We start from the raw sequence: 20,734 nt of genomic DNA, 5'->3' as shown, positions 1-20,734 counted from the left end.
TTATTGCAATTATTCTGTCAAACACTCCTTAAAGGTCAGTCAAACTCTGTAAAACTCTCAAAGCTAGCTCTTTTGGCTAATGCTGTCTCAGAGCTTTTCCTTTCCCAATCACCTCTGCTGAGGTTTGTGGTCCTTCCACTTACTGTGGCCATCTCCTGCCACATTTCTTTCCCTTGAGAGGATGGGGATCCTTGCCTCTGGCTCTATGGGTTTGAGCTAAAGCTGCTTATCATCTTTGATAGACTGCCCTTCTGCTCCAGGGGAGTTTAGTTCACGGGGTTGTTAGATGACTTTGGTTGCCAGCCCACGTCTGTTCTCTGAGTCCGGATAACTATGTATGTGTAGGGTGAAGTCCAGTATTATCAGAGGATCATGCCCACTGCTCTTGGACACACGATTGTGGTGTCTTCCTATACAGTATCTCTTTCTCACTCATGTACTGATATGGTTATTCTTTTTTTGGTTACTAAATAATCTTTTTTTTTTTTTTCCCAGTATTGTATTTTCTAGAAATAGTGTGATTATTGGCTTCTTGCATATGAAACAAAACTGCTACATTTAACTTCTCCAGAAATCACTGTGACTCCCATCCTGTCGTTCTAGTTTTGATTTTGTTATTTTAAGCTACATTAAATTTGCTATGATTGTGGAAAACTTGCAGACAAGAAAACCTTTTGAGCCCTTTTAGTCATCATCTTCCCTTTGGCTTGCCAGTGGCCTCCTGGGTAGTGTATGGATATGGTGCTCTGAGGAGATGCTTTTTGGAGTGTGTAAGGGATCACAGAGACCTGCCAGATGAAGTTTTGCTCTTCATATCCACAGATGCTCCCTAATAGTACTCCTCTGAAGACATTGCAGTACTTGCATTAGTCTGAGGAGGAGAAATCATTGCTGCAGGGATGAACTGTGCTGTGGCATCTGTGCTGATCCACAACCAAACGGAACCATATCTCTCTCCTCAGACACAGGCATGTTCAGAGCAGAGGAGACCTTTGCACACTCAAGTTTACATCTTTGGCAGCTTTTTAATACTTCAGTGGGACGACTCTTTGAGGGAAGAAACTATTGTGTGCACACGGAGCAGCAAAGGTGACTGAAGAGCTGCATGGGAATGCTGAGGACATGGGCAGGATGGGTTCTGGGTGTGCACTTCCATGATGTGGGCTGGCTGGTAGGGTAATTTCAAGTGGAAAGACAATGCCACCTGAAATTAAAGACATGATTATGTAGAAATCAAAGAAAGTGTCAAATGACTCTTTAACTGTTGAGTCACTAATTGAAAATTGGATTCAGTTAAAGAAAGTTAAGAAGCATGCCATTGCTGCTGGGCATTTGCCATCAGAGAGTGAAATGTGGTGATCTCTATGGTAATTTTAGCTCTGATTTGTCTGCCTACACCAAATTCAATTTACAATTATTATTTTTCAAGTGAAATTAATGTTACCAGACCAGAAAACTGTAGCAAGTGACCATGCTTTAGAAAAGGCATATTCCAGAATAATAACTAATGCAAGGTTTAGAAAAAGTTGTGTGGGTAAATGCCTTTCAACAGTGCCTTGATTCTGAGAGCGTGATGTATGTGAGCATGAAGGCTACAGCCCTGACTTACAGCTCCAAAATTGCCCAGAAGAGTAGCAGTATGCAGGAACACAGTTTGTTCCAGAAATGTCTCCTCAGAGTATTTCAGCCCCTGAAATTCTGTGGGAATGAAAAAAATCCATCAGCTCTTTCAAAAAAATATATACAGTGAAAACGCTGATTCATTTTGATCTCCTAGACCGTGTCAAGAGGAAAAGGAGTTATGAACTGTGCTTTTCTGGCACTTTTCAACTTTAAACAGGACTTTGATACTTGAATGTAGAGGGTGAGTCATTTTAAAAGTACTATCTGTGGAGTTGATTGAGCAATGTATTAGCATGCCTGGGATTCTGCAAGTTTTGTCAAGCTCTTCTTAGCCCTTGGTGCTGACAGAATGTTAGTAAACTTTCTGCTGTTGCCCGAGAACCATTTATGGGAAAAGTTAGACATGACGGTAAGGCTCTAGGTGTCAGAGTGCTTGTTGCTTCCAGTGGGAAGAACTAATCTTTTGGTCAGCTTTCTTCTGCATACAAACTAAATGTAAGAGCAATTGAAAATGCTTGGAATATGTCATTGTGTTGCTGAAAAATGTTTTGGTCACTGATACCTGTATGAAGGAGAAAAGTTAGTGTGCACTCTTTTCATTATAGAATCACAGAATGGTTCGGGTTGGAAAGGAGCTTAAAGCTCATCCAGTTCCAGCCGCTCTGCCATCGGCAGGGACACCTTCCACTAGACCAGGTTGCTCAAGCCGTGTCCAACCTGACCTTGAATACTCCTGGGGATGAGGCACCTACCACCTCTCTGGGCAGCCTGTTCCAGTGCCTCACCTCCCTCATAGTGAAGAATTTCTTCCTAATACCTAATCTAAATCTCCACTCTTTCAGTTTAAAGCCATTCCCTCTTGTCATGTCATTACATGCCCTTGTAAAAAGACCCTCCCCAAGTTTCCTGTAGGCACCCTTTAGGTATTAGAAGGCTCTTGTAAGGTCTGCTTTGTTTATAATGTAAAGGTGGCATTAATGGAGAGTTTTTCCAGATTCTTCTGATAGTGGAACTCTGTTCCTTCATTTCTGGAGCCTACAGGAGCTGCTGGAAAGAGGGCCTTCCTCTAAACATCACTGATTCCCTTCAGATATTGGAGCACATGCAGCTAAAAGTGACCTCAAGGTGCCATCTGCTTTGGTGAGGAAAATGCCTTCACTCCTCTTGACTGTTAGATGCAGTGAGCTTTCCTTCTTGCCTAAATAGTGTCCTTGAGACAATAGTTCTTTCTACAGCCTAATGACACAGCAATCCAGATGGATTCATCCTCAAGTTCTGCGTGTGGCGTGTGTGTTGCTGCCCTTGTTTTGTGTTTTCTGCCCCTGCAGATGCATTGTGTGTTGGTTGTTTGCCTCTCACACTGCAGCTGTGCATGAGTAGTGGCTCATTTGAGTTCTGCCAACTCGAAACTGACAGGCATCCTTGGCAGAGGGGGTGTTTCACTGAAGAGAGATTTTCCTTGTTTGAATCCTTTCCCTCTGACCTCATGCTTCTTCCCAAGGAAGTAGGTTCACCGATCTGGTTGTACAGTCCTGTAGTATCTAGTGAGACGGTGGAACTATGTTCCATAGCGCTCTTCTGCTGTTGTATCTAGTGTTGTTCTTCATGTTATATCTGACTTTGGGTGGGTGGGGAGGGTAGTAGAAACTGTGGTGTCTGTGTGTCACAAGGTGAGTCTCTGCTCTGCTCCCTGTCGTGGTGTTAGAAGTGCGGTCTTCAGCAGTCATCAACATTTGAATGAATTAGGGCAGGAAAACATTCTGAATGTTACGAGTTTTTGTTCACGGCTTTACTTTGTTTCCTTTTGGCAACCCTGTACTTCATTAGTGACACTTGTAATACCCTCTTTGGTCCTACTTTTCCTAGCCGCTAGTCTTTGCTGGAGAACCTTGTCAAATGTGTTTTAAAAACATGAGGTTGAGCAGTCACCAATTTTTCTGGTTTTGCCCCAGTAGTGATATATTTAAGACGTATTGCACATGAGTTAAATGTGACTTTTTATGCATAGATCTTTGCTTCCTTTTCAGGAAAAGGAAAGAAAAGAAAAAAAGGAGTATGGTTTCCCCATGGTTCTTGCAGTTCTTCCGTTCTCTGGGGTACAAAGTCTTCCATAACAACAGAAGTTACAGTAAAAAGTCTCATAGGAAATCAGAAATTACACCTAAAATTTTCTTAAAGTCAAATTAATGTCAGCCTCTATACATAAAAGCATAGCAAGTATAAGATCCGATACCACAGGGTTTTTCTGGTGCTGAAAGCCGGTGTTAGACTTCCTCTTAGGCAGCAGCATCTTGGCCATTCAGTTACTTAAGTTTATCCTTTTAGATCTATGAGATCAAACGGTAGTTCATGCTGAATTTGCTAGCAGTGACAGTCTGATAGTTTTCCTGTCTTCACTGCTTCACCATTTAACCTTGGGTGAATTTTTGAAGAAAGATGAAGTGGAGGCAAGGAACAAGAGCAAGAAGAGACATTTTCAGGGGAAAATAGGAATTATTTTTTCTTAGTTTGTTGTAACTGTTCTGAGATGCTCATGATTTTGGAGTGCTGAGTGGAGATGTGTGAGCATATATAGCCAAGTCCATCAGTGCTCGGCACCATACCTCTGCAGGACCTCAGAAGGATCCCTGCTGCTCTCCAAGCACTGGATGCACAGTAGTGACACCTGTGTAATACAGTCGGTTTGTGCTCACGACTGCTTTATCCACTGGTGCTGTTCCCTCGTCCCTATTTTTGAAGACCTCTTTTACTTTACCATATAGACTGAATTCAAATAACCTCTGATTTCAAACCCACAAATAAATAATAAAAGTGGGTTTTTTTTTTTTTTTTCTGAGAAGAATAATTACTACCATATTAGATGTACAAATAGTCCTTGCTTCTGACTCTGATTTCATAGACACTACGATGTTATGTGGAGAAAGGCTATTCTAGGTCATGTTTACGACTTTGTCAGGATCTTCATCTGCTGAGATTTGGCAGAACCCCACCAAAGTGACCTGGGCCATGGCACCATGCTCTGGCTGTTGGTGTTTAACCCTCCCTCTGTCACACCCTCTTTTGGCATGGGGAGCAGATATGTGATCCAGCATTCAGAAATGAACGCAGACCTCTTGAAATGCTTCTTAATTCTAGCTTTCCCTCAGAATAAATGACTTACTAAATGTACCCCAAAAAGGCAGCTGTAACAGCCTTTTCATCAAACCATGATTCTATTCTGCAGCTCCCCTGCCCCAAAAAAGAAAAAAAAGCCCCATAGATATTTAGCTTTCTGCAAGGGTAAACAGAGAGAGCTTGCAAGAGGAATGACAAATCATGATGATTAATATAGTAAATGAGTGTCTATAAATATTATGAGAATGCTAGGGAAAGTAAATAAAAGGTTTTGCAGTTCTTTAATATGCTGTAATATGTGAGTCCAGTTCAGTGACACAGAACTCTTGATTAAAATTAGATATTTGCAAATGACAACAGAGGGGCCCTGAGGAAAACGTTGCATTTATATTTTATTGTCCTTTTTTTTTTTTTTTCTTTTAATAGGGTCTCTGTCTTGGAGATATTTATTTTTATTATAACTAAGCTTATTTCTGTATTTTGACTTGGAGCAAAGTTTTTATTTTTATTTTCCCCAGTGCAAGTAGAAAAGTAAGTTTTGGAACAGATTTCTTATTTTGCGTACAACAATTATATACTGCATAGCTCTGGATTTATTACAACACAACTGAGGCTAAAAATTGACCTTTTATAACATGTGCATGTGCTAATTTGCAGTATATTGCTCTACTGTAGCATAAATTGAAGTGTAACAATTATTTTCAAAACCACATTTGAAATTCTTTTTAGGTAAATCCACATTAAATGTTTGCTGTAGTTTTTACTCAACTTCATTAATGTATTTATTGTGATTTCCCATGGAATTATCTGTGTCTGTACTGAACTTAGTAATTTCACATGCACTTAAAGCATTGTTAACAAGCTGAGGTTTCTATTATCCTGTTAAATAGAGGAGGGGAATTACATTAATACCTAAAGAATCTATTACTTTGTAAATGTGACTGACTCCCAGAATGTCTCCTATAAAACCTCACTGTTCTTACAGGCTCTGAAGCAGTTTTAAAGTTCTGTCTTGCTATAACATTTTGTGTTATCTTCTGTCTTGATTCTCTTGATGCTTTTCTTTCGTCTACAAGTTTGATCAGAATCTTTTAATTAGAAACCACAAGGCTTTAAATAGAAGTAAATATAAAATTATGTACCTCAAAGGCAAAGCATATAAATAGGATTTTCTCATCATTTTAAAGGAAAACCCCAACATTATTTTTTGATGAAAATTGCTGTTATCTCTTCTAGCAAAATTTACTAAAAACATCAAAGTGCTCTAAGAAGGATACTTCAGGAGTGAGAAAAATGTGTTATGAGGAATTGTACATTATGTTACAATGTATTTTAAATTACCTTTTTCCTTATCTTAATAAGGAAAAATATTAGTTGTCATGTTACTATGCTGCTTTCTACACCCAACTAATTATATGCAATGTGAGGAAAATTTCTAAAATACTTCCTTTCAAAGTTTGAAAGAGAGTGCTTTGCTTTCAAATGTTTCACTGTTGATTAAAATATCTGACATTATTTGAAATGACAATCTTCCAAACATATTTAGGGTTATCTACAGTACAGTGCAACCAGGCTCCCCATTGATCTGCAATGATATATGTTGGTTGTAGTCATGTACGTGTATTCCCTTTGCGGAAGCTCGTTCTTCAGGGCCACTTTTTGGAGAAAGTTGACTCCCAGCAAGGGTACTGAGGGGACTGTATCAAAAATCATCACTATTCTGTTGTGTTTCTTTGTAATAATAAGTAGTCCCACTTTTAACTGATTGCCCATCTCTGTTACTGCGGTGATCTCTGAGGCATGGAGCAGGTGATTTAGAATAATTGGAGTCTCATCCCTCTTGGTTTGGCAGGAAGGTCTGAACCTTCGAAGGTACCACTTTGTTTTTCTAGTATTCAAGCTTTCAATATTTGTTTAGATAAAATGTCTTTGTGCTTAGTGATTTGAAATAAACCCTTCCTCTCCATTTACTTTTGATTCCTTGCAGACATCCACTAAACTTTGCAATCTTTGACAAAAGTCAGCCCTTGCGTGGTTGCATTAGACACATGGGATGCTCAGTGTTTTCTGGAAGGGGGATTGCAGGGTAGTACACTTTATGTGCTACTAGAAGTTGCATCTGGAATTCCTGCAGCTGATTTCAGAGTTGTTTTCCTTCTTCAGTTGCATGACATTAACATTTCAGAACTTTTTGATTGTATTGGAGGCACAACCCTGTGCTCTTCCATTAAGTTGTTATAGTCTCCTTTCCTGGCTCTTGTTCATGTTCTGATTTGAATGCATCTCTCTTGGTCTCGAAGAACTCCCCTTTTATGACTGAGTTGTCAGCCATCAACGTGTCCTGCCCGTGGTTGTTGAAAAAGCCTCAAATTTTCTGAGAAGGTTCTTGGTCTGAGAGCTGAGTGACATAACTGTCTTGATTCAGTGGTTTAGAGGAGCCTTTGCAGGTGTCTGTCTAGTTGCTTGTGCTTGAATGAGGTGGTATAGATGGAATAAAAGTATGTGTTTCCTTTCTTTGGGTTCTTTTATTGACATACATCTACAAGTGTAAGCTTCCTTTGCAGCTGGCTGTTTTACTTATTCACTGAGCAGGCAGCTAGATGTACTTAAAAATAATGTAAAGCCAAGACCTTTTAATATCTGTTTCTTTATTTTGTGGTTCTTAACCAGATATTCAGAAGAACTGTTATCCTAAACCATGTACTGGCTGCCACTCTTAAGGTGCATGTTTTTGTTATGCTGAATGAGATCTTTTAGCTGTCGTTGATGGGGGAATCTGACTCCTCATCTTCATTCTCTCTTGTGTGTCCCTTCCAGCTTCTTTCCATTTTATCTACCCATGGTGTGACTATATAGTTTATTTGGGTCAACTTACTTGTCCAGCAGAAGATGAATCCACTCCCGAATATTGATTGATACTCTGATGCTGATCTGGCTTTCTGGGTAGTCAGATGAACCAATAGGTGGGACACATGGCTGGGATGGAACAGAACTCTCGGTATGCAGTGTTGCAAGTGTTTTGCAACCAAACATCAGGATTGAAGGGAAGGGCTGTAATTTCTGGAAAGAACTGAGTTTGTCTCGCTATTCAAAATGTGTGTCATGGCATCTCAGTTGGTTTGACATACACATGCGATTCTCTTTATTGCACTTGAGTTTAAATTTAATGGTAAGTTTCTTGGGTTTGCCCTGCTTGTCTTGGGGGTGGTTATGTCTGTGTAAAGTTTTTCATCTTAATGTATTAATAATAATTTTCTCTTTTAAATCCACATTAACAGCTTCTGTCAGGGAATAACTGTGGTCCAGCATCACCTCAGAAATACATTAGCCTTGTAAATGTTTATCTTAGAGACGTTCGAGGGAGGAGATTTCCCAGACCAAATCAATAAGATGCAATATACCTAGCAGTTAAAAAAAAAACAACAAAAAAACCCTCATAATTTTTGCTTTTACAGTGAATGCGGTGAATACATTTTAATGACAAATGCTATCTTTAGTATATGTCCTTTTAGAAATTTAAGTTAGGCTTTTTATATTCTTCCTCACTGACAAATTCTTTTTTCATACCAGCATGTGGTCATATAGAAGACTTGGTTATACTGTGTACAGAGATCTAAATGATAGCATATGTAGCTCTGTTAACAAGCAGAAATAATAAAGTGCTGTAGAATGTTCTTTGCATTTAATAATATAATGTTGAAAAGTGAACAAATGGGTTGGCATTACTCCTTTGATCAGAAAATGGTTGTTGCAGTGCAGGAAGGTAACTGAAGCTAAGTTAAGGTTAGTAAATGTGCTGCAGTGGAGCAAGGGAATGGCAAAACTAGCACTGGCCCTTTGTACGTTACTGCATCTTGGCCTGTCACATCCTGTTTATGAGGAGCAGCCTAAAAATTCATGTTTCTAGCAAGAGACAATGGAATTTTAACACCATTCAAAGCAAATTCTGCTGCCTGAGAGTTAGAAGAAAATTGCCAATGCTAACGTGATAATTTGTTGATGGTTGTTTTTGCTGTATTTCTGGTTGTGCTGGCTGCTGCAGGCCAGAAACATCTAAATGATGGTACTACGTGTGGGTGGCCATATGTGCTGTGGCTGTCTGTCATTGCAGATACCAGCTTGGCTGTGTCATTGGTCATTTTGGACTAGTGGGACTAGCTGCCTTTGTTTGTAATAAGATTTCTTTTTTTTTTTTAATAGAAACTGGGCTTTTGATTATGTATTTGTTTAAAGAGATGCTCTTAAATAATTCAGAAATTACAGGAACCACTTAGTGAAGACCTGTGGCATGGGTTACAAAGCAGGTTAGATGTAATGGGGATGGCTAAAAGGATATCTGACTCCAAATTGTATCTACTGAGAGGCCTTCTAAGAAGCTTTCCAGTTAATGCTGTGTCCTTCTAAACTATAATAATCTGAATATGTGGAATTTCTCATTATGCCATTTTGGATGCACATTCACTGAATGGCATTTTTACAGAGGGCATTCATCCCTCTATTAAGAGAAGATAATTTTTTTCCCCTAAAGGAATCAACTATTTGTAAACATGTATTCGTGGCTGTGGTCTTTTTGATTTATTAGTACTTGCACATATATATGTGGACACAAAAGAAAATTCTGCTGTAGTGCAGCTGAAAATGTAATAAAAAAGTCATGTTTCTCTCGACTTTCCATTTCTTTGTTGCTGTTCTTTTCTAGGGAAACTGGTATTCTCAGCTCTTCTGGATTTAATGCCTATTGAAAGCCTGCCAGTAGTTTTAGAGAGAGTGAATTTGATGATTCACATTATCCTATCCTGTCCTGTGTTTCCCAGAGTTTTCAATAAATTGTTTGTTAGAGTTGTACTATTCTGTTTGGTATTTATTTAGAGAAGTGTAGTTTAGAGTTCTAAGTGGTTCTTCAATGTTTCCTCTTAGATTTCTCTGTCTACATGCTTCAAATCTTAATGTGCAGGTTTCAATGAACGGAAAATGAGAACAAAGTTGAAACTGCTCCAAAATGTCTGAAAGTAGCTTTTCTTGTTAATTAGGTAAATAACGTGGCTGTTCGTTTCTTGTGAGTTTTTAGTTCCAGAACAACTATTGCATTTCCATTGGATAGCTCGGTATTTTCTTCTACTACTACTACAATAAATACTCTATTTTTGTCAAATTGTGACTTACAAAGTATTCCTGTGTTTGTCCTCTATAGGACTGAATGAATTAATTCAGGGAAAATATATGGCAAAGGAAGAAACAAAGAAAGGAAGAAAGAGATGTTTCTCTAGCACCCAGTTTTCTTTGGATTTAGTGACTGCTCAGGGGGCTGGTGTTTTGGAAGCCTTTTGGAGGAAATGGGTTACAGGGTGGTGAGTCAGAGCTTTACATAAAATGCAACTAATCAAATTTTAGCCCACTGCTATTGCCTTGCTTTATGGGCTTAAATGAGAACCTATCTGAATGCAGAGCTTCTTTCAGGTAATGTCAGTGAGATTTGTGGGTGTATCCTAGTCTGACCAAACCGATAATGTCTCAGCTATTCTACACTGATCTGTATCCAAAGTCAGGATAGGGAACAAGTAACACGTTAGCCAGTGGGAGATTTCTGCTGTCCTTTGCTCAGGGTTTTGCCCAAGGTGGAAGTAGAGAAAGCCATTTCCTGTGGTGTGGATAGGTTAAGAGGGGGTTGTGGTGTTTGGAATTCTTGAATTAAGCTTGTAAATTCAGAAAACAGATCTTGTATTTATCACCATAGATGGCTTTGTCCATTTCAGTGCAATTTTATTTGGTTAACAGCATAGTTACCCAGTAAATATATTTAATATGTGCATTTGCAAACCTGTACAGTATGTTTTGCTGTGGCTAAATACTAATTCTAGTCTTTTCAATATTGCAGTCTACCCACATTGCTCGAGCCAGCTTCCAAGTTGATGCTTTTGGATCATCTTTCATCCTAGATGTGACGCTAAACCAGTAAGTAATGATTGCATTGTACTCCGTGTTTTTTCAAGACCTGGTGCCAGCGAAATGTCATTTTTCAGAGGAGGCTTTAAAGGCTGTATTATAGCACAAATGCTATTTCTAGGTATTGAGTTCATCTGTAGTAGCATATTTTAAGTTCTTTTGTTATTTTCTCATGCACCATTATAGGTTTTTATATTACCATTGTTACTATTTAGTAGCTATTGTAGTGTAGGTAACATTTTAGCATTATAACTTCATTTGCCATCTTTCAGTTAACCATAAAGGCAAATTACTATGCTCATGCAGAGCCTCTATGTATATTAAAAGATAGATTTGCTGAAAACTGGTAGCTGTTAGCATTTTAATAACCAAGTGTAAAGTACTGGAGATACAGCAATTGCAAGACAGCTAATCCTCAAAAAACGATTAGATTAATAGTTGGGAATGATGTTTCTCTGGACACGTTTAGAGTCTTTTGGGAGCAGAGAAGCACTATAAGGGGGAAGCACACAGTGAACATCGGTCTACGAGGGAAGTCTGAACAATAGCAAACTTAAAGTGAAATCTGGTATGTGGCTTCCAGTTTTTGAAGATGCATCTTAGCACAGCTATTTAAAATGGCAGTTGCTTTGCTTTTCTGCTCTGAAGTGAAAAGAGAATAAATAATGAAGTAAATAGAAATGCTTTAAGTAATTCAACTCCCAACAATTGAACACAATGTTGCGTGCTTCAGTGTAAGAGTTGTGTTCAATTGCCACAAGAATTTCTGCCATAAAGATAAACCATTCCGATCGCAATGGAAACCACTCAAATTTCTTTTTTCTTTTTTCTTTTTTTTGTTTTTTTTTTCACTTGTATGCACATTCTAAGCAGTGGTGATTTCTTTATGTGCACGGACATGAGTTAAAAACCACAAATGAATCCTTACTAGTTACAGATGGCAGAGATACTGTGCTGCTGGAAGGAGAGGGAAAGGGTTTGGTTTAGAAGTATGATTTTATAACAAATGCATTTTAAACGAATCCTAGAGAATTTCCTGCTAAAAAGCACCAAATCCACAATGTTGAAATGTGTCTTGGAAAAAGCAATTTTTATACCCACTTAGACCTTACTGAGAATAGGTTGCAAAACCTGTTTTTACAGCTAGGCTTGATGGGGCTTTGAGCAACCCCATCTAATGGGAGGTGTCCCTGACCATGGCAGGCGGTTGGAGCTGGTTGTTCCTTCCAACACAAATCATTCTATGATTATATGATACTTTGGGTGCCAGATTAATGTTACAGTCACAACTAGTTTCTGAAAGATCAGGATTGTCCATACAGTATGAATTTCAGGTCATCTTGATAAAAGTAAATACATTTAGCAATGGCATATGAAAAGACAAATTAAGGATGTGTTTTTATGAGCTGCAACAGTTCTCTGTATCTCTGGATTTTTTTGTTTATGTACATATACATATGCACATAAACACACGTTTAAAATCTGTTTTGTTTTGAGATTCATCCTATTTTAATGTCATTTTTTAATTGTCTTTAATGATACTAAGTCAGTATTTGTATGAGTAAGACTGTAAAAATATATCCTTAGTGTTCTTAAAAGTGCCAGAATCCAACTTAAATATGCACTTTTCTTGAGGAGCTATGCTTTTTCTAATGTGAAAAAGTCCTATCACAAATTTCGCAAAATGAAAACAAGAAGTCTTCAGGAAAATTAAGATGTTTGACTTCTATCATGATATTTAAATCAGCATTTAGACTACGTCTGTAATAGCATTTGCAGATCATACATAAAAAAGGGCCAAGTATACCAGAGCAACATTTAAAATGTACTTAATTATTATTCTTGTGAACAAATCTATTTCATTCAGAAATATATATATATTTCTTCTCTTGCTATTCTTATTCTCTGTATTACATTCTGTGCGTATGTTCTAAGGATCCTGAGATAAAAGCACTATTTTATTGTTTCTTTTGAGAAGTGGTTGGCAAATTTAGCCCACAGTAGCTTTATATTGAAAAGTAGTTGAATTCTTGTAAGGATCAAGGTCCAAGATTCTAGTTTTCCTCTGTAAAAAATGTCAGCTGAACTTCTGCTAATATGAAAAGCATGCTGAAGCAGGTCCCTGTGGTAAAATTAGCTCTTATGCATAATACACGTTTAAGGAATGTTAAAGGAGGTATGAGGGTCAGGGGTGAATAATCTAAAATACATAGGTTATCAGAAAGGAGAGACTGTCCCTGCTGTTGTCAGTCTCTGTTCTTGCAGTCTCCATGTCGTTTAAAGATTGGTGTAATATGGCTTGTGCATCTGATCATCTCTAGTTACAATGTCAGTGGTGGTCAGTCACAATGGAAGTGTTCATTCTTCTGTATGGGTCCCCAATTTATGGAGGACAAAATTTCAAACTTAAAATGTTAGTAGCAAACAGAAAGCTTTAAAAAAATCAGAAACTAAAATGTGCCCCTAATGTCTGTCTGCAAATAGTTTTTCTTCCTTTGCTGCTTTCTGTATGGACTTTACTTTCTCTATTCTTGTAAATCCATCCAGCCTTCTTGTTTTTCTTGCATACTTTTTCTTGACAACTTTTTTATACTCTGACAGTTGAGGCTGGCAGAAAAGTTTGTGGTCTCCTACTTGTCTCTCTTTCCTCATTGCCTGATACCCTCTGTTTTATCTCTTCACCAAAGGAGATTCTGTTATTGAATCTGAGTGTTAGTTGAAGCAGCTTCCCACTCCCAGTACCTTCCTCTCTCATCTCAGAATGGTGGCCTGCAGCCAAAACTGATCTCTGCAATGAAACAAGCTGGGAAGATACAGGAGGTGGGCATGGAAATGTAAAAGCAGAGCTTACATTGACCTTTCAGACATCAGGAAAACTGAGGCACAGAAAGGAAGCATTGTGCCAGTCTTGGATGCAGATGAGAGGAAGAAAACAATTTTTTCCAACTGGTGTTACAGTGTGGCGGTTTAATTTAACATTGAAATCTGTGTGGTTCCTTCTTGCTCATACTGGATCTCTACCAGGTTTGAATGTGCATTGTTCACATTAAATACAGATGTGACATACACTGAAACATTACCTTGAATGAGAATAAAAAATGATAATAAGCTGTTATAACTACAGTGTAGTTTCTTTTTTTCAGTGATGGTGGTATTTTCTCTACATACTTCACTGTCTTTCTCTCTTCCATTTCCCCCTGAGTTGCCATAGTGTCTCTACAGTGAGCTTTTTTAAAGATAGAATGTTTCTTTTTTAACTTTTTTTTTGCCTGTTCAGCCGGCTGATGTATTTACAGAGGAGCTTTCAGATTGAATCAGTTATGTTTTTAAAAGGTTCAATCCCTTAGGCAAAGGTTAGGGGTTGCCTTAGTTGCATTGGTATATTTATGAATCCATTGCCTCAGTATCCCTATGTGTTCAGAACTGCATCTAATGGAGCTGGTTTCTGTGGCCATCTTTGTTAATGCCGTCTTTGGCATTGCCAAACCTGGGGCCTGTCTGGCCTGCAGTGCCTACCCTAGGTTCGCTTAGTGGTAGCCACATCAGGCAAGAAGGATGATTGAGGCCTTTCCTGACTGCAGCATCATCCTCTCTATGAGGGCTCTGGTGCCTCCTGTCATGGAGACAAGTAGAGAGGGTTTCCTGAACCTGAGTCTGAGTTGTGCTCACTTCTGAGGTGTAGTGTGGGGATCAGGTACTCTGCCGAGGGGACTTCTGACCTTCAGAAAGCTCCCTGGAGCATCTGGGCACCTGTGTGTGCCCTAGCTCGTCATGTTATAACAAGAAGAGCCCTCCATGATCATGGCCTTTTTGTGGGAGAGTGAACACACTGACAGCCTGAGTGAGATCCTCAGGTTTGTGGTGACGGGGAAGTGCATAAATAAGGATTTGACTCTTATATTCAGCACTTCAGGACTGCTCTGTCCTTCCTGGTGACACTTAGTCACCAGAATGGAGCATAATCACCACTTGCTTTCTCTTCTTGTAAGACAAATTTAATTCCTCTCGTGTTAGTGAAAAATAATCCATAAAGAAGTAGTAGGCTGGGCAAGATGTGCTCAGAAACCCTACCACTTTATGAAGCCCACACGTCTTCTGTTCCTGTTGAGTACCTGACTGTGTCCCAGAGGAGTGCCAGTACTGTGGATAAATTGGTGGTCATGATGATCAAATGTGTTCAGAAGGCTGAAAGATTTCAAATGAGGCAATTTTCATAAATTGCAATCAGTCTATTCACAATGTGGAATATAAATGCCCTCATCTCTTAGTTTATCAGAAGGTAGGCAAAACCAAAAAAGCTTCTTCAGAAAATACTGCTATTTTGTTTATTTCAGTCTGAATTTAAATGATTTCTGGTCAGTGATACTGGAAAGTTCCTGGCACACCAGGAATTAATTATTTTGCCTTGCCACTGAATGGTTTTTGCAGCTTCTGCTGAGGAGGATACAGACATTCCTCATGCCTTGTGGGAATGTTTATTAGTAATGTCTTTTAACTAGAGTTTTGCAAACCTTAATGTCTTTTAACTGGAGTTTTGCAAACCTTACGGAATCAGACCATAAACTTCATCAAAAAATGCTGGAAACAGAAGCAAAATAAAAGGCAGCTTGACAGACAAGTGCCAGCTTTTTTGTGAGACAAACTGCTGAAACTTTGCCTGTAATTTCTTTTGGCAAATGGTCTCCAACACTAATATCAATGTGTCATGTAAGCTGTAAATGGAAAACATATTCCTAAATTTGCTCTAAATTGGCTGTGTGGATTTCAAAAGGATTAGCTTCCTGGCATGGTTTAAAAGGTGCAGTTACGCCATTTTTGACTATTATAATTCCTTGTGAGTTTTTATTCCGTGTTGCCCCTGTGAGCTTTGCACTCCTCCTGGTCACCCACAGGATGAGTGTGTGATTGAGGGGCTCCATGTGATGTGATGTGTCCTGCTGCATTGTGGTGCTGGGTGTGAGAGGACCTGTCCATGCTTATGATCTTCGTTACCCTCCTAATGCCTCCCAATAACTTTCTGGGTAACTGCATGTCGTAAGTGATGGTCAGATCAAACCTGAGGAGAAGCAGCTCTTCCTTTCAGCTGTTTTGGGTCTCCCTAAAATCCAACTCAATCCCTTACTAGCTATTTTAATGGATGCCTTGGCTGCACACAGTCCCAGTAGTTTTCAGTAGCAGCTGGAATTTATTTGAATCAAGGGAATTCAAACTCTGTTCACTTTCCTTATTCATGCTCTGTGCATGTAGGCTGAGGAGCCCCACTTGGGTACAATCAATTTGGTAATTGATTCTTACTTAAAATAATGCCTTTTTTTTTGCACCATATGAGAGTGCTCTGAAGTTTAATTGTGACATTTAGTACCAATTTTCAGGTAGCAGGATATAGACTGGGTTCAGGTCTTCTGAATGAGGTACTGAATCATGTTCTGCACTATTTTTGAATTAAGTGGTGCTTATCATGTGCTTTGTGATCAGAGCCCCAGTTTGCCCAACAAGATGGTTCTTTCACAACCCCGTTTTGCAAAATCATTCTTTCCTTCTCCCAGTCTGTGATGGAAATATTAGTATGGTCATAACTGCAAACCAGACTTAATAAACACTTTCTTCCTGATATCGTTGCTTAATTTCGGAGGTTGATTTTGTTCTCTGGGAGGCAATTGTTCTGCACCTCCATTTGTGTTAGCATGCTTTGCTAACATATTTTGTACAAACTAATGAAGAATGAAGAATCTGTTGAGGTATAAATTGTTTGAATAGATAATTACCCTCAATGATAAATGTTTGAACTTTCGTTTTAGACGGGAAAAACCCTGTAGCATTGAGTTTTCCTCTCACTTCTAGTTTTCCTCTCACTTCAAGTTTTCCTCTCACTTCGGTATGTATAGTACATCAGCCTTCCAGGAGGTTCAGCTCCTGGATCTTTGATAAAATGGCATCTTTAATGATTTCTGTGCCTTTTCATCAACCTCTCTTGTTTATCACCATCCTTGCTGAATAGTAGACTTAGTACTGCATTTTGGTAGTATCTCAGCATAGTTTCCCCGTTTCTTATTGACACACCTCTTTACATAGTTCCCAAGATTTTTCTTTCCTTTTATTCCTTTTTTTTTCTTCAGCCACCCTTTTTTAATTTTTCTTTTATTTTTTAAAACACTTTCTTATTCCAAACTTAGAATTGGCTGTTTAGTAAATATGTACTATGTTCTTTGATTGTATTTTATCATCTTACTATTGTTGAATTTGCAGTCCTGGTTTTTTTTTGTTTAATATTCTGTTATGCTTAAGTCTTCTTTTGGAAAGGTTAAATTGCTTTTGAGAACTCCATTACATTCCATTTTTAATACTGTTACTTAGTTTCAGGTTAAGAAATTTCCATTATGATTGTTTCTCTATTATTGTCATTAGGTTCTCGTTGGTTTCTTATCAGCTGCTAGTTGGCTACTAACTTCAGTTGGATGGGGATATGAAAGTTTAAGTGATGTCTGTGAAATGCTTGCAAATGCTTAATTAGCATTCTGGTTAAAATGAGAATAAAAAAGGTAATTTGTTTCATTCATCTGTTATTTCCAAGTGTGTCACTAAGATAGTTCTAAGCACCTGCGGGAGAATTCCCTGAAATTTCTGAAACACCATTTCAGGTTTATGACTTCTAAGAAAAATGACATTGGAAAACATTTATGTATGTATACAAAATCTGTGCATACCCTGGTAAGATGCTTTCCTAGCCCATTAAACAAAGCTTCTGGAAAGGTCAGTCCTTTGTTTTTTTCTCAATGGATGTGGAAAAGAATATTTTACTGCTTTTAGGTAATTACATTCACTGGAAGCAATATCTGTAGGTTTATAGCACCACAATCTTTATGCTCCATGTGACCTTGCTTGACTTTGGTTGAGCAGGGAGATAGACTGTATGGCCTCCGTATGTTCCTTCCAACTTCAACCATTCTGTGATTCTGTGATAGTAGAATAATTTACACACTTATCAGCACTGAGTATAAATTGCCTTTCTGTGGTCTGATTTTTTTTGACACAGAAATAATTACAGGAAATGTACTACTGTGTATTTGTGAGTGTGTGTGTAGGAAGAAAATGATTAATTAGTCTGAAGAGATATTATCATTCTATTACTATAATGTTTTTCTTTCTTGATGATACTCCTTAAATTACCAGATCACTTAGGAGCTGTCTATCTTACATACACATATACAGACATACCTCATATGTACAGATCAATTGTGCTATTTTTAACATCTTCTTTAAAGTAAAACAACTTAAACTAGGAAAAGAATCCAATTGCTTAACATGTTTCAGTGCCTATGAATTTATCCTCAAAGTGCTGACTATCTCCAAGTGGCAGTAACTTTAACAATCACATGAGCTCTAGCTATTATGAAGAATTTTAAAAGAAAAATTAATTGTATTTTTGATTTAGCCTCTGCGAGGCGACTGTAACACTCAAAGTGTAGTTTCTGGATTTACTGTTGAAATGGAATTAGTGGTGAGGCGCTGGTACAGGTTGCCTAGAGAATCTGTGGCTGCCCCATCCCTGAAGTGTTCAAGGCCAGATTGGATGAGGCTTGGAGCAACCTGGTCTAGTGGCAGGTGTCCCTGCCCGTGGCAAGGGGTTTAGAACTAGATGATCTTTAAGGTTCCTTTCAACCCAAACCATTCTATGGCTAGTTTGGGCACCAGAGGTTTTACTTGAATGTTTGGATTGGATACTGTCACTTCTGTAAATAATACAAAACAAACCATTGACCTTTTCAACTATTTATTTATTTATGCTTTAAACCAAGCTAGAATAGGATTTGTGTTTACGAAAGCAAACAATAGCCATAAAAGTTGGTCGAATAGAAATTAATGATCCTTTCTTTCTTACTTTCTGTCAGATTCTCAGACCACTGTGGCTACAATATTATTGCTGTCTTACAAATTGTTCCATATGAATACTAGTCAGAGTAAGATGTGAAGAAGGTAGTAAACAGGAAAATGCATGAACAGAAATGTAAATAGCTGGTATATTCTGTGCTGTCCTTTATAGGGCATCTCCTCCATGAGTCGGCAGGCTTCCTACTGATACAGTTCCCTTGATATCCCTCTCCCCATGTTGTCCAGATGCTCTGCCCTGTTTTTTTACTTTCTCCTTGAGAACTCCTTTGGCATTATGACCTTCTGTATGTGTGCATTAAAAATAGCACTTACAGAACCAGAGGAAGTGCTGCAGGCCTTTCAGCTTGCGGCTCAAATACTTTGCTCAGCTAAGCAGTGAAATGAATTTGAATCCCCTTTTTTAGACAAGAAGTCAAGTGATGCATGGAGCTATGAATGAAGATACAGAGTATGAAGGTAGCAGGAACTGTTAGGCTTTCCATGGGGATCTGGAGGACCGAATGGATGGCTGAATAACCAACAGTACACAAACTCATGTTTTTTAATTCTGTGGGATCATTACATGAGGAATAGGTTATCCAGCCCTCTTCTATGCAGGATAATCATTCTACTTAAGAAATGTGGTTTTAGTTCAGAGACTGAACCAATGGGCAGTATTAAACCAATATGTTGTTAACATACGGAACATTTTACCTAGCAAATAACCGTGCTCAACTTGTGCACGCAAACTCTTGCATCAAAGCAATGGACTTGTTAGCTTTCTTTGCAGTATCTGTTACAGACATAAGGTGCTACCTATGAAGTCTACAGCCATTTGTTTCTGTGGTTGTGTGAGATTTATGTAGCATTCTTTAATGCATTTTGCTAGTAAGATTCAAGATGGGTGTTCCCATATTTCCTCACTCAGTGACTGGAAACTGGCTTCTTTCAACAGGCTCTATATCGTGGGTAGTCTTTAATGTAATTGTTTTCATTTGACTGGGGCCTGCTAGTGAGTAAAACCTCTTTTACAGACAGTTGTGTCATCTTAGTGCAGAAAGTTTGTTTCCTTGAAGAAAACCACAAACAAACCAGATTCTGTACTTTGATTTGAAAGGCTTTGCGCACATTGTTCCAATTCTCTTCCCAGCTGTATTAATGTAATGGCCCGCTCTATATGGTGAGATTTTTTTCCTTTTCCAAAACATGCACAAAAATCAGTTTTTCATATCCTGAAGCACGAATTAGCAAATGCAAATCTGGTAGGAAATGACTGATCCTGTGCCCTGTTTCCCTTTTGTCAGGGGTGCTGTGGCCATGGAAGCCACTGCTCCCTGTGCCACCCTATGCGGATAGACAAGTATCCTACTGGAAAACCTTTCACTTCTTGAATATAACCCAAAGATATTCTGTTGTCTGTAGTCAACAGTTCAAACAGTGGGACTCCTTTGATACTTTCCAGGCCTTTGGACTTCAAAGTCTGCGGTTGTTACTGCAATGTTTCTGTAATGCCCCATCTAATTCCTACTTTTTTCAATTATATGATAATCAAATTTTCCTTTTAAGTCATCTGATTGGAGCAGAGCTCAGTATGACACTAAAATTCTTCAAATAACCTAATTGCTTCCTATTTAGTTTAGTTCTTTATTGTCCAAGTTTCATTACAAAATAGTAGGAGATGAATGAAGCAATGAAAGATACCTTGTTTACACTACTTATCGAATAGAGTATTAAAATCTATGTTTTGCAGAAACACTGACCGATTTATTTACACCAATATATTAAGAAGTTGTTTAATGAAATGTTCTGTCAGATAATCCTAACAGAAACAGAGGCATGTGGCTGTTTTATGGTATGCTATTGAAATTAATTATTTTTTTTCAATCCCTTTTCTGTTTCAGGTATTTTAATGAAGTGGTACAGAATCTGCTTGTACTACCATAAAATACAAATAAATTCATGTAGGCCAGAAAAAATCCCTTTATCAATTGACTGAAGGATTGATTGTGTGTTAGTAGTTCTATTTCTTACAAAAAAAAAAGGACAAATGTTAGGCAGTATTTATCATGTGTCCTCATTCTGTTCCATTTGCTTTATTTCTACCATCCCAAAAGAAATAAAATGCTGTCATTTGGTGTGATACACAGTGAGATGAAGAAGAAAAATCATCTTGTGCTTTTATTAA

The 20,734-nt window shown here is 38.3% G+C and overlaps 1 protein-coding gene across 12 annotated transcripts in view; it reads left to right on the top strand.

Moving 5' to 3' along the window:
• Positions 1-20,734, top strand: part of ADAM22 (ADAM metallopeptidase domain 22) — a 131,743-nt gene that overhangs the window by 6,772 nt on the left and 104,237 nt on the right. For all 12 annotated transcript variants that reach the window (XM_061346081.1, XM_061346080.1, XM_061346079.1 and 9 more), the window contains exon 3: positions 10,613-10,689. In XM_061346081.1, coding sequence (XP_061202065.1) covers positions 10,613-10,689 — 77 coding nt within the window. The remainder of the gene's footprint in view (positions 1-10,612; positions 10,690-20,734) is intronic.

Source organism: Neopsephotus bourkii, unplaced genomic scaffold, assembly GCF_033783945.1.
Source record: "Neopsephotus bourkii isolate Nb327-2 ecotype Australia unplaced genomic scaffold, CSIRO-AGI_Nbou_v1 NB_257, whole genome shotgun sequence".
NCBI lineage: Eukaryota > Metazoa > Chordata > Aves > Psittaciformes > Psittacidae > Neopsephotus > Neopsephotus bourkii.
Note: the sequence above shows the minus strand (reverse complement) of the source record. Positions and strands in the feature narration are given on the sequence as shown.